The sequence below is a fragment of the Chaetomium strumarium genome (genome assembly GCF_033439665.1).
Source record: "Chaetomium strumarium strain CBS 333.67 chromosome Unknown B0T15scaffold_2, whole genome shotgun sequence".
Taxonomy (NCBI): domain Eukaryota; kingdom Fungi; phylum Ascomycota; class Sordariomycetes; order Sordariales; family Chaetomiaceae; genus Chaetomium; species Chaetomium strumarium.
Window position 1 is genome coordinate 124,839 of NW_026944430.1, and position 14,723 is coordinate 139,561.

The 14,723-nt window shown below is 46.6% G+C and overlaps 2 protein-coding genes across 2 annotated transcripts; both read left to right on the plus strand.

Annotated features, from left to right (window-relative positions):
• Positions 1-4,439: 4,439 nt before the first annotated feature.
• On the plus strand, positions 4,440-5,915 carry B0T15DRAFT_409748 (uncharacterized protein; the record flags this gene model as incomplete). The annotated part of the gene is made up of 2 exons (XM_062865360.1): positions 4,440-5,272; positions 5,327-5,915. Coding segments are annotated over 2 exons (1,419 nt in total), but the record flags the coding sequence as incomplete, so codon positions are not given.
• A 2,913-nt stretch (positions 5,916-8,828) lies between these two features.
• B0T15DRAFT_522474 (uncharacterized protein) lies at positions 8,829-10,102 on the plus strand. The gene is made up of 2 exons (XM_062868634.1): positions 8,829-9,308; positions 9,360-10,102. The coding sequence occupies exons 1-2, from the start codon at positions 9,159-9,161 to the stop codon at positions 9,513-9,515; spliced, it is 306 nt and encodes a 101-aa protein (XP_062723537.1). The 5' UTR covers positions 8,829-9,158; the 3' UTR covers positions 9,516-10,102.
• The last annotated feature ends 4,621 nt before the right edge of the window (positions 10,103-14,723 follow it).

A 14,723-nucleotide genomic window follows, 5' to 3' on the forward strand; every position in this document is an offset into this window, starting at 1 on the left:
CGGCTTCCCTGACCTTGATAGCAAAGGCGTTGATCTGGGGCGACCAAAACACCGGATCTTGGAAGACGGGCCCGGTACTTTGCTCTCAAGAACGGAGCGTCCTGCAAGATGACATCTCGTAGCCAGTGCAGCAGCGCAAAACTTGAGCTTTCGAGTTCTGCACTATGATGACTTCAGAGTGGAGCTCCGAGACAATGCGGCTAATGGTTGGCGACATTCCGCAAGTCGGACGCGCTCGAAAGTATCACGCGCTTACCCACAGGCAACGAAGCGTTCTGGTCCAGCTATTGCCTGAACCCCTGTGGACTTTCTCCGATCCAAACTCGTAAGTCCTGGATTTTGGTTTGGTCTGGGCTTGGTCTAGGTATATAGCAACCGCACGGACTAAGAATGCCACTATATGTTTCTTCTCACCTAGACACGTTGTACATTTGTTGCCTTGATGCCTTGCTAACCCGTTCATATAGATATCCAGAATCTGACTTAATTTTGCGGTCTGCGAACCCCCCCAGCCCTCTATCTCTTAGCATCAAGGATAGGCCTTTGCAGCCTTTGGAACGAGTTCACTATTATGGTTGCCTCTAACGACTTTAACTTTGGATAGGTTAGACGCCTTTTCAACGTAATGTTCGCTGCTCTATTAGTGAGTTGTTAATATAAATATAATAAAAACTGCTGTATAGCTGCCATTACATTAGCTGTGAAGCTTGTAGCAGCAGGTACTTCTTACTTACCTAATAGTTCCAATTAGAACTTCATTCTTTTTTGCTCCATATATGGCAAGAAAGGCTATGGCAATAATGCTAAACATTGCAACTAGTCCTAGACGTACTAGGTTCCGGGTCTCCAAGTAGAGATCTAATATACTGAAGAATATTAAGCCTACTGCGAGTCACTGCGACTATCGAGACTAAGATATCAATTTTCGAACTGGGAAAGAACTAGAGGGTGCCTTTATTACTAGGGGGCCTAAAATAGATGATATAATCCTATAGGACGTTTCCAGTTAGCTTTCAGAGCAATATTCAGATATTTAAATAAAGGATAAAAATCCTATTAATAAGATAGAAAAGCTCAAGGGGTATTCTTCTAACAATCCAAGCCAATAAACTATTGTATCTCCTGTTAAGTGATACTAACTTATATAGCTCTTATATAAACTTGAGACGCTATCGTTCATATACCCCTCGAGGCTTAGTATTAGCTAGGTAATGTTTCCCTCTATCCTCTAGAGGTTGCTCCTTGTTTAACCAGGACTATAGAAGACTAATATGTTTATTTAAAGGAATAGGAAGCCAAAGGATATCCTAGTACTATAGTAGAGCCGTATCTTTATTTAAGACTATCAAAAGTATAACTTTTAACTATCCCTTTAGAAGAGTAATATACTATAGGCTTTGAGCTTCGTCCTAATGTTCCGAAATAACCTCGCTCTCCTCTTATTCTAAGCAAAAGCTTTCTAACTCTTTAGTATTGGGAAGTTATGTCTAATCTCGTTCTTATCTTGCTAAAGCTTATAGTCGACTTAGGAGAGCTGAGCCTCGAGATCTATAACTTTACTCTAAAGGTATAGTAATTTCCTCAAGTTTAGGGTTAAGAACCTTCTAAAGATTATATATATTTTATCTTAGCTGGTAAGAGAAGTATGTCTTAGGTAACTAGAGGGAATGTTATTAAACCTAGGAGCCTCTATCCTTGTGAGTATACCTAATACTAAGGTAGCTAATACTAGTAATATCACGTTTTTATAAAATTCTAGGCCAGGGTCCTTCTGCTAGTTATACTTTTACTATAGCGTCTTTTTCGGCTAGAGAAAGATAGTTTTTTTTTTTTCTTTTAGGAAATTTTCTCTTGAGATACTTGCGACTTTATGGCTGTAAATTTAGGGGCCAGTTGTAGGTAATAGAAGGTTAGCATTAAGTATAACTATTATACAATAGATAGTTATTTACTAGAGGCTAAAAAGATATTATATATTCGCATTCGTGTTTCGCCTGGTATAGCACTTGCCGGTTGCCCGATTGAACAGACAGAATTCTATAATCCGTAATACCTGATTTGGGATCCAATGAGGGCCTGAGTCTAACCTACCATCAATCTATTACCTGCCTATTAGGCTGCTTGTTGGGTTGCCTGCTAGGCTGCCTGCTAGGCCAAAAAAGAGGTAAACGTTAAACATAGATCTTAGGTACATGTTATATCCAATATCCTTTGTGCTTTTATACTTGAAAGATTATAATTAGCATAACTACCTACTCGTATAGCAGGTTTATACCCAATGTTCTAAATTCTATCAGCGGAATATAAAGGGCCTCTCGAACATCTTGGGATATATAAGCAAGATGCCAGACCTTTATAATCTATATATTATATTGCCGAAAGGGGATGGGGGTAGTATATCTCCGGCTGGAGATAGGAGTGGTGGTGGTAGCATTGTTACTGCCATTATCACTCTCATCATTGCCCTACTTAGTTTAAAGAAAAGCTAAAGGAACCTAAGGGCGCTAACAAAGTAAGTCGTCCTTCTTTATATTAGGTAAAAAGGCTAGATTAAAACCACTAGCTTATAAACCGATGTAGCATAAAGCAATGGATTTCTCCGAGTATCTTAGCACGGCATACTTCATAGGGGATATTTAATTACAAGCACCGGCTAGTTATAAAAGAGGGACATCTTGCCAAAGGGGTAGTAAGGAGCGAACTATAAAATATCTAGGGATAAGGACGGAAATTAGCAGCTTATTTATATTATATAATTTAATAGAATTAAAGTACCTTAAGGCTAACTGGTCTTTTATAATCCTTATCTAAGTATACTAGGGAAAGTGAGAGGTATAGACATTTGGCGAAAATATGGTATAGGTATATAACAATGATAGGGGAAAACTAGCAATCTTGATATTATTATTGTTACTATCTATAATATCTATGTCTAGAAAAGAGAGGGTATCTATATAAAGGTGGGTAGATAAGGATATATATAGGTATAGGACACGTGCAATACTCCCTACAGACAGCTACCTGCCTATCCCCCAGATGAGGCTATTCCTTTACCTCCTTTCTAGAATAATGTTATACGTATATTTCTATGGTGTTTAACATGTCCATCATTCCCATCGCATTAGTGCCTATCCTTTCGGGATATAAATCCTATCAATCCATCCAATATAGGAACTTATACGCAGAGGAACTGACGGTGCCTAGTGTGGTGGTGGATATGTATGTATTGTGTCTGTGGGAGGATAGGCCAGGACAGGGTGGGCTGTCTGGGATATGGAAAGAGAGGACCATAGAGTCACGTGGTCTCCCGCAACATCTAGGACTTCTTCCTCTTTGTTATGCCAGTAGCCGATAAAACGTGCTTGTTTCTCATACAACAGGGGCTTCGTCAATCCATCGACAGCCATATCAATGCCCTTGACATGCACGACCTTCAGAAGGCCGCGTTTGACCCGTTGTATTTCATGTCTTCCCACTCCTTGCTAACGTTAATGATTTCCACATAATTAGTCCTGAACACACCGAAGGCGTGGGGTCTCGGGACCGCTCCTAGACGTCCCCAAGCATGATGCTTGATCTAAATAGAAGGTGCTGCCACTGGCGACTCCACGGCGATTGACAATGATTTAGAACTCTCGATACCGGCGTCCGATCTAGCTGTAGATACCGATCTATGACGTTTGCGTGGCTAGTATATGACGCGTATGGGTGTGCTACGGCGGAGCTAACGCGTCATGACATAGAGAACATAGAACTGTTATATAAATAAATCAAGTGCTCAATGGAGTTACCTGCCTGATTCACAGTAGAAAGCTTCAAACTCACATCCTCTTTACCACGTAGTTACTTCTCAAGCCGGTATGATGAGCTTCATCAACGTGTCAGATGTCATTTCACTCGTTGAGATTGCGATAGATTTACGAAAGAGATTCGTTGAGGCGCCAATCGAATATAGTGCCATTGCTACAAAGTTAGTGAAGCGGCTCTCCTCCCCATAAAATGGACTTGATGTTCTCCTAGTGCTAAGCATTAGTGGCGATGCAGCCTCAGACTTCTCACCGTCACTCTTGAAGACGTCGAAGTCGCCTGCTCAGATTGGACGCTTTCAGAAGATGAGAAGAATACGCGACAAGTGTATTGCAAAGCGTGTAAGGAGACTCTTCAAAAGCTGCAGAAGAAATTGGACAGCTATAAGGCCTTGGAAGCTTCGCGGTCTGGCGGCCTGGGTCAAAAGGTGGTGACGACCTGGAAGCGGATCACGTTTGACGCAGCTGAAATGCACAACTTTCGGGATCAGATAGCCCTTCATATTAGCAACCTCGGCTTTTTCTTCAGTCGCATAGCCAGGTAGTTACATACTCCTTACTCATGGAACAAGTCTGACATTGGACAGCCGACGCTCATCCTCAGTCCTCGAGAGCTTCACACGACTAGAGCAACGTATGGAGGAGGAGGACACTCAAGCGGTTGCTGATTGGCTCACACCCGTCAACCATGCGGCCAGACATAGTACTCTTCTTGCCCAACAGCGAGAGGAAACTGGACAATGGCTTCTTGCTGAAGACAAGGTGCGGTCATGGGTTGACCTAAGCACTGTAGCTTCGGCAACGCTCACCCTCACCAAAAGCATGGGCGATATGGCGGCGAGCTCGAGGGTTTTGTTCTGGCCAGGACCTCCCGGGGCAGGAAAAACAATGCTCACTGCTGTCCTTGTCGAGCATCTGTGCAAGCAGTTCCAAAACAAAGGTGGGATTGGCATCGCTTATTTCTATTGCGATTACGGCTTGGACAGTGGCCAGGAACCCCCCGACATCCTTGCAAGCATACTCAAGCAGCTAATCCAAAAACGACGTGCTTTGTCCGACAGTGTACGACGACTCTACGGGGAGCACAAATGGGATCGAACACGACCCTCGTCTCGGGAGGTTTCAGATACGCTGAGTTCTGTTGCCAAGGAGTTCTCCAGCATATTCATCCTCGTCGACGGCCTGGACGAATACGAACTCAGGTCCAAATCATGGACTTCCACCTTGGCGGAAATTAAAAAATTACGCCCTACCGAGTCCCCGGTCCGCATCCTCGCAACGTCTTCGGACATTCCCGCGGTCAGTGGAGAGTTCAAAGGGTATGATTCGATAATGATACGTGCGAATCCTGAAGACCTTCACCGATATGTGCAAGGGAGGATCTTTGACCTTCGACCATTCGTCTGGAGAGATGCCGATCTTCAGGAAACAATCAAAACTGAGACTGTTAAGATAGCGGGCGGAATGTACGAGCCATGTTCCGATGACAGTCGACTCCGTAATTGACATAGCAGTCACAGATTTCTCGTCGCACAAATGATCATGGATTCCTTAAGGGACAAGTCGTCAAAGGCAGAAGTCACAGAAGCACTGAAAGCTTTCTCGCCGGAGGGTAAGGCATCTGGAACCGGCAGTGGGGTTGATGCATTGGACCTTGCATATTCCCAAATTGGGGAGAAGATTGATGGACAGTTGGACGGCCTTCGGAAACTCGCGATGGCTGTTATGGCTTGGGTTACTTGCGCCAGAAGGCCGCTGACCCTGCCAGAACTCCGCCGGGCTGTTTCTATGAAGCTCGGTCAGAAGAAACTCGACACGGCTGGCCTTCCCGACGCCGTCGATGTCCTTTCCGTGTGCGGTGGTTTACTAACCGTGGTGGAAGATTCCGAGGTTGTCCGCTTCGTTCACCCCACCGCAAAGGAGTACTTCAAACGCAACATTGCCGACAAGTTTCCCGAACCAGAGAAGTCCATCGCCGGTATTTGCATCACCTGCCTATCGTTTGATGAGTTCACTGGGTTTTGCTCATCACGGGAGGAGTTCGACGCTCGAGCCAAGCACAATCCATTTTACGATTACGCTGCGAAGTGTTGGGGGCATCATGCTCGGGCCGCCGACATGCAGCTCGACCCACTTACCTTGCGGTTTCTCCAAAGCGGCGGCAATGTCAGCGCGGCTACGCAGGCCATGATGGCATCTAGCAGCGACCCCGGAAGCAGCAAAAACGCACCAAGGCACTGGACAGGCATGCATCTTGCCGCCTACTTTGGGCTGAGAGATACCATCGCCACCTTGGTTAAACTGAAACAGGAACCGGATTGCGAGGATTCTTATGGCCGGACCCCACTTGCATGGGCCGCACTTACTGGCTCCAAGGATGTGGTACAAGCTCTTCTGAATCCGGGCTGTGATGGGGTGAAACCCGCGAAAGCCGATGCCAAAGATAAGAGCGGCCGAACGCCACTGTCGCACGCCGCATCGAAAGGCCATGCCGACGTGGTGGCCCTTCTCCTTGCGAGAAAGGACGTAAGCAAGGATGTGAAGGATAACGATGATCGTACGCCATTATCGTTGGCTTCAATGTATGGGCACGAGAAGGTGGTGCAGTTGCTTCTGAAGGAAGAGGATGTCGACCCCGATTCAAAGCACAAATACGGTCGCACGCCATTGATATGGGCTGCAGAGAAGGGGCATTTAGCCGTGGTGAATCAGCTCCTAGGCATGAATCAGCGCCCGGACAGTCAAAAGGTTGTTGATGCAAACAGGGAGGACTCGAAGTACAAGCGAACAGCGCTGAGCCGGGCAGCATGGAATGGGCATTTGGAGGTGGTGGAGTTACTACTCTCGACACCCGGTGTGGATGCTGACCACAAGGATGTGAATGGCACGACGCCGCTCTCGCTGGCTGCCTCAGCCGGCCATGCAGCCGTGGTAAAGCTTTTGCTTACCAGAGAGGATATTGAACGCAACTCTGAGGATGAAAATGGTTACACTCCCCTAACTTGGGCTGCAAAACGGGGGTGGGAGGCTGTGGTGGATTGCTTACTCGCCGACCACCGCGTCGAACTAGAGCACATGGACAAAACCGGGCGTACACCGCTGCACTGGGCTCTACGCGGAGGAGCTCATGTCGTTACCGAGCACCTGGTCAGAAAATACAAAGGGGACGTCATGATCGAGGTGGAGAATAACGGGGAGGAGCCTGAGACCGTTATATCCTGCGACGCTTGTCGCGGCAGCATTCCCAACGGGGCCATCTACTACCATTGCGAGTTCTGCAAAGAAGGAAACTACGACATCTGTAGCGATTGCAGGTCAAAAGAGCATCACTGCGCCGATCCATCTCACATCTTACTCAAGCGGCGGATCTCAAAAGGCAGCCCGGTGGATATGACTTAAGGAGGAAGGATGTGAAAGGATATGTGGTGGAGAGCAGTGTTGAGACTGAAAACTGACAGGAAAGAGCAGAGACTGAACGAGAAGTAGCTATCTAGGTAGTAATTACCGATTTCTTCACTGTGCTGCCCGTCACTAGGCGTGCAATCCTGAAATGGCTGTACAGAGTGAAATCCATTTATGTGACGAATCTCTTGCCCCAATCCTCTGAGAGGGACAATATGAAAGGTATCTTGACAATGGGGTGAGGTTCGGTGAAGCCAAAAGGTTCACAACAATGCTTGCCGCAATGTCTGCACAATAGGTAAGGACTATTGCTTGAAATTGCTCACTGGAGAACTCCCAGAGTCCTCCAGAACGAGTGACTATATACTATCTACTTTTGGGTGCTCTCATGTGCTCTATAGAGCTCCCTAGAGCTGGTGCTCTGTCGGCTCCATCGAGAGCTTCCCTCATGCTGATTGGTTTACTGTCTTGAGCTCTCATCTGCTCTCTAGAGCACCCTAGAGCTTCTTCTCATTGGCCCTAAATGATTGGTTCGGGTGCGTCCTGCGCCACCCACTGGGTTGTCCCACCTGCAGCTGTCCTGTTGGCTTAATTCGTGACAATTTATCCTGCTCCTAATGACGATTTGGTGTCGCAAGCGGAAGAATAATGAGGCGGGTTACGGTGTTACTAGCGCAGATTCCATAGAGGATAGCAGTTAGAAGTACTCGTGTGGTGCTTTTTAGATTTGCTAGCTGCGACGATATTCACGTGCGGTTCGGGTTCCCCAGTAACCTGGTTGCGCTCTTTTTTCTTGGATGTTCTGCTGGGACCTCGTAGATCGTGGGGTTTGTCAGATCTTTGAACAAAACTAGGTACTTGGGATGCTTTTCCATATTTTCTTCGCATTACTCCTCGCCGTTTCTATAGAGAGCGAAGCCGGAGCTAAGCTTCGGAGCTCGGACACCCTTCGGATCTGATAAGCATAAGGATCGAACCCCTGTTGCCCATCCCTTTTAGGCAGGACCCCATCTTATAAAGCTTTCCGGTTCGCTGCCTAGAAACTCTTCATCTGATAAGCACCACTCGTCTTCATTATTCCCCTCCCAAATGGCTCCAACACGCCTTAACAAAAGATACTATTGCAATATCTCCTCTACCTCCCAACGTAGACATCGAGCTCGGCCCCAACAAAGTCCCTATTAAAACCTCGGACCCCTATCTTATCGTCTTTAACTCCCCGTTCGATGCGGATAACCCTAAAGACTAGCCCTTGGGCCGTAAATAGGCCGTTATTGACGTGCTCTCCGCAACCGGCTTGTCACGAACCAACCGCATAAAGCGGCCAAGGGGCTGCAGTCGGAGCGCGGGGCACACCGACAGCCAATCATTTAACAACCAATCAGAGGAGGATCACGCTTAGCATAAGAAAGGCTTGGTGATCCAGCTATAAAGCTCACAGAGGATCACTGGTGATCTAGGGTGATCCAGTGTAAGGGATCCCCAGAGACGGGCAGTGATCCATGGGAAACCTATAGTATATAGGATAGCTAGTCATTCGTTCTAGTGGACTTAGAAAGTTCACCAGTGAGCAATACAAGCAATAGAGTAGCTACTACGTTACTGTGCAGACATTGCGACGCTACGTCCAGAGCCTTTGAGAATTTGCCTACGCCTTCCGGGAGAGCTCTCCCCTGTCGTTGTTTGGCCAATGCCAGCCTGATCGCGGTGGACTTGGCTTGGGGCATTTGGAGGTTGGGTATCTGTCCTTGCCTCGTTGTCCTTTGCGCTGCCGCCTTGGCCTCTAAGCCCAAGGCAAAGTTGGCTTCCGCTGGGATCCATAAGAAGTCGACCGAGTTCCCTTTTTCTTGGTGCTGTCTAGCCAACTCATAGATTTATCGTATAGTGCCTTGGCCAGACTGCTATTGCAGTTGCCTAATTGCTACTAGCGCTGACTAGTTCCTGGTGACGATGGTGATATATCTATGGCGGGCGTTGGCCGGAATCCTCTCCAAGGCCATTGCGATGGCTGCTAGTTCTACTGTATATAGGTTCTGCTCTTCCCTCGTGCCAAGAGTTATAGCAAATCTTGTCACGGTCTCGCTAGTCCTATTAAAGAGAGTATCTTGTGCGGTACCACTAATACTGACAATGCCTTTCTTTACGGATGAGCTGGTTACAATCACGATGCCTATGGCTCTGTTGGCTATCTTGGTCGCCTTCTCTCGGTCAGCTTTAATCATCGGCTATAGGCGAGGTGCCCAAGGAGCGATAGTATATTTCTGGATTGTTTCTATCCGTTCGGTTTTTATTCCTTCTACTATATAGGCGATCTTTTAAAACGGGGAAACAAATCGTACTATTGTCCGGATTTTCTTCCAAGCTAGGGGATAAGTCCCAGGCAATATCTAAATATTGATCTATAGTCTGGCTGCCGCCTGAGCGTATTATTCTCATACGGGGAGAATGCTCGCTTCAGCCTTTGCTACGACCATCGCCACGGTCCGAAAGACTCCTGTGATTGCCAGGGCCCTGATCTTCTACGCCCTATTCAGCCAGCTCAGTGCCTTTTCGCCGCAGGCATATATCCAGACACTGGCAGCGGAGTCTATGACAGGGGCTACTATTGCGATAAACAGTTGTCTCGCTATCTATGGGGAAAGCATCTTTAGTCTCTTCAGGGCTAGAGCGGCTATAAGATCCTTAGCTGCCGTCCTAGTAATATGTTGCTTATAGCGGAGTTCGTAGTCTATAATAACCCCTAGGATCTTTGTACTTCCCTATGGTTTGACCGTATCCCCTTTGACTATAAACGGCCTTTCTAAAGATCACTCTTTGTTCCTTATAAAGTATACAATGGCTATCTTTTCGCCCTCAAACTAGGTGCTGCTTTGTCTTCCCTAATCTAGGGCTCTATCTATAATAGCTTAGATGCTTACGCGGTTTGCCTCTGCTAATGGGCCTATAACCTAGGCTATATAGTCGTTAATAAAGGCGACTAAGCCTCCGTTTATGTTGATTTTATACTATACTAGATCTATATTGAAGAAGAGGAACAGTATCGGGGACAGCGGCGATCCTTGTGGCAAGCCCGCTTAGGGTAGCTCTTGCTGTTCTGACGTGAACCCGTTTAATATAATGGTTGCTATACGCTTAGAGCAGAAGGCATCGATCCATCTAACTAGGAATTCTAGTATGCCTCTTGCCCTAAGCCTCTAGAGCAATCTATTCTTAAAGACCCCGTTATATATACCTTTTATATCAAAGCTGATCAGGCTAAGTACTTTCCTGGCTCTCCATGCTTTATAGATTTGTTCTTGGAGTAGCAGGAGAGCCTGTTTAGTAGAGCGTCTTTTCTTGGCTCCGAAGTAGTTTGTAGATAGAAAGCCAAAGGTCTCTATAATATAGGACAGACGTTCTGCAATGACTGCTTCCAGTATCTTGCCAAGCATAGAGAGCAGTGAGATCAGTCTCCAGGCTTTGGCCAGTGTGTAATCGCTCTTTCCAGGCTTCTTCAATGGGATGATCTTGGCATTTCTCCACTGGTTGGAGATATTACCGTCTCGAAGCGACGTACAAATAAATAGAGCACCCTGTCTTTGACCACTAGCTAGAGCTGTCTCCATACCATTGCCGGTAGCCTATCTTCCCCAGGTGCCTTCTATGGTTTGGCGGATATAACCTTTTGTTCTACCTCTTCCATTGTCAAGTCTGGCATATATACCGGTGCCCATTAGGAGCGTTGGCCCTTATCTTCAATCCTCGCAGGCAGCGGTAGGAAAAAGGTGGCTAATAGCGCTTGTGCTTGCTCTGCTTTGCTCTCTATAACGGAACCGTCGGGTTGGACAAGCGGGGGTATTTTATCGCTTATTATACTGCTGCTAGATTGCAAGTACTTTGTTGCTTGCTAGATGTTAGCGTCTTTGGCTGGGAAGTCGTTCCAGTGCGAACTTTTCTGTCTGCAGATAGCGTTATAGTACTCCTTAGCTACCATCTTGCCTCGCTGTTCGAGCTCTGGTGCCGTTTGCCTAATCCTACGTCACGATCTCGCCTAGTTTCTCTAAAATATATAGGTCTGGCGAAGCCGTGTCAGGTCTATTGTCTACTACCACTTGGAGTATAGTAAGGGCTTGGCTTTAGGTGTCAGGCTATAGACCGCCTCGGTTACTACTGCCATAAGCCTATCCGTCTATTGCTAGACGCTGCTGTCCTAGGAGATACGTTCGAGGTTTATTGCCACTCTGGTTCTAATTTCCGCCCAGGGCATATTCTTAAAAAGGAACCTTATTTCGCTAGGACGGTCTTCCACCGTAATATCGAAAGCTATCTCGATCGCTCTATAGTCTAAGCCATAGTCGCAGAGGTGGATTATATATCTGAGCAGCTAGTCCGCTAGTTCTACGGATGCTAGTACTAAGTCGATTATACTTTTTGCGTCCCCTAACTGCCATATCTTTGTACCTCTTAGGAGGAGGTTGCGAAGGGAGTATTTATCCATGAGGTTGACAATATAGTCTCCTTTACCTTATCTTGTTAGTAAGACGTCGTCTCTACCCTAGAGTTGGTCGTAGCGGTTAAAGTCACCCGCCAGAACGATATCTATTCTAGTTCCCGTTCCGTTTTTAAACCTCCTAATTAGCCGGTCGAGCTCTCTTATTGCGGCTTCCAGTGTTTCGTCGCTGCCACCCTCAATATATACTGATACCACTAGCACTGCTTGGTCTAGGAGTCGAATCTATACTGCGGTAAGGTCTGCTAATGGCACTGGGATCTGTTCGACCTTTAAATCGCTTTATACCTATAATATGCTCTGAATTGGCCAAACTATCTCCTGCTTCGTTATTAGTATAAACTTCGTCCAGTTGTAATATCCCTTTGGGACCGTCTGTCATGAACCAACCATATAGCAAGACCCAGTGGGGCGCAACGGAAGCAGACACAGCTAATCAGCAGGGGTGAAAGCTGTAAGCGGCCATATAAGAACAACCCAGGTAGCTCAGAGTCGCCAGCGAGCGGAAGCGATCATGATAGACTTGGGTAGCCGTCTACCTAAGGTGATCGAGGGTAGACCCCGATAGCTGGCGAGCGGCGGCGAGCCAGTAGAATCGGCTAAGTATATAGTTATTTGTTCTGGAGGGCTCTGAGAGTCCTCCAGTGAGCAATATAAGTAATAGCCTCTATCTATTATATAGATATTGCGGCAAGCATTGTTATGAACCTTTTGGCTTTACCGAGACCTATAGTCCGATTAGTAGTACCTTCGACCGGCGAACCCTTTCAGAGGTAGGACTGCCTATGGTTTCGTTATACGTTGCTCACTCCCTTTGACTCTATCACGGTTTAGATCGAAGGTACCGCCGACCATCATAGCGCCTTAGACACCTAGCACCCTAGGCTCCTAGGGCCAGGCCGCAACCATGCAGCAGATATAGCAGGCTCTCAAAGCTCTTAACGCCAAAATCACCTAGCTCGAGGCCAAGAATGGCTATATATAATAGCTCGTCAACAAGGCCTATAATGGCAAGCCTAAGGACAAGGCCAAACTCGAAGTACCCCCTAAGTATAGAGACGATAAGGAAGGACTTACTAGGTTCCTTATATCTATAAGGGCCTATCTTAAGTACTACCTAGATAAGTTCACAGACGAGTCTACCAAAGTCATGTTTATCTCCTTGCAACTCAAGAGGAGGGTACTTCGATGGTTTAAATCTACTTTTAAAGATTAGCTAACTAATAATATAGACGCTTAGGACGACTTTACCATTGAAATCTTTAAGTTATACGACAAGTTTGAATAGGAAATCTAGAAGATGTTTAGAGATTATAATAAGAAGCTTTATTATAGGAGTAATTTATACGCCTAAGGTAGATAAAGTCGGCAGCTACCTATATTATATAGTTCCGCTAGGACTTACTTTAGTACGAGATCAATAATAAAGGTCTTATATAATTATTCTATGAGGGCTTGAAGGAAGAAGTCAAGGATAAACTATACTAGAAAGACTGATCCAATACGCGTAATAAATATATCGCTAGAGCCATCTAACGTACATGATAAGCGAGCGACGCAGATAAGCGAGCGACGCACTTTCTACCACCCTACAGCAACTATCCTCAATTATAATACAACAACGCTAGCAACCAACTACAATTACATCAGAAATAGATGAATCAGATGATTCTACAGCCTCCTGGCAAGTGCGAGCATTATGGCCAGGCCTGCTGCATACCCTATAGCATCGAACCTTCGTACGAGCCCCCCCTGAACCGCTACCATCCGGCTGCGTTTCCTGCACTACCTCCCCACCTACGGCGGTCTGATCTAGTAGATCCTTTGCATCTTGCACAGTAAGTGAACCTCCAAGCTGCACACGTGTTTTCTTGGCACGCCGGCGCTTGCTTAGTGCCTTATTGGCCTTGCGAAGCGAAGAGACCTCTGACCGAAGGAGGGCCACCTGGTGCATTACAGCCATCGTACCCTTGGCAAGCTGGTCTATAGCATCCAACATTGAAGTTGGGGAGCTATTTTGATGGTTCGCAATGCGAGTCTTGATAAGTGTTGACTGTGCGTCGGCTTCTCGTGGGTTATGTGGTGTCTGGAAGACCCAGGGTTGCGCAGTGCTGGGCCGTGAGGTTGGGGGTGTTGGCGTACGAAGCTTTATATCTAGCTTAGAAAGCACCCGCTCTGGGTCGTATGGCATAAGGCCAGTCCTTGCAAAGCCACCCTATGCGTTCTTCTCTGTCATAGAAGCAAAGAAGGCTTCTCGGAAGGCATAGAGGAACTCAAGCTTGCTGATATAGTTGATATGCATACGCATTAAGCCCTCGATCTAGCGACCGTATGCCTGCTTGAGTGGCCTAAAGCAGCCAACATCGAGAGGCTGGAGCCTATAGGAAGAGTATAGAGGCATGCAGAGTATGACAATATTGTTCTCCTTGCAATAGAGCTCGAATTCGGTTGAGTGGTGGCTCTCGTGGCCATCGAGGATCAACAACCGGTATATGCCCTTTGTTCGAGGTGCCGTATGGTAATCGAAGTGCTTGATCCAATCCAGACCTACTGCATTGGTAGTCCAGCCATTATCGGTGGTTGCAATACGCCAGGTAAGTGGTAGGTTGCACTCCTGGTACTAGTTACTCTAGTGGTACTATGCGGCTAGGATAATAAACGGAGGGATAACCCAGCCAAGGGTATTGACTCCCTAGATTATAGTCGCCTACTCCCGATTACTAGGCTGAGCTAGTTTTGCCTTGCCATACCCATCCGAGGTCGTAACTACTATACCTATAAAGATAACACCCATTATAAACCCAGTCTTATCAAAGTTATAGACATTGTCATTGATAATCCTATATTTAGCCCTAGTATTCTATACAAGTGCAAACCACTCGCTAATGACCTGTAGATCCTTGTATTTAGCCCTCTAGTAGTCGTACTTGCATATATACCGCATACGGAGCTCTAGCTAGCGTTTGATAAAGTTATAAGCCTAGCGTTTGCCGACAGGGGGCGCATCGCGTTCGCATAGTAGGTGG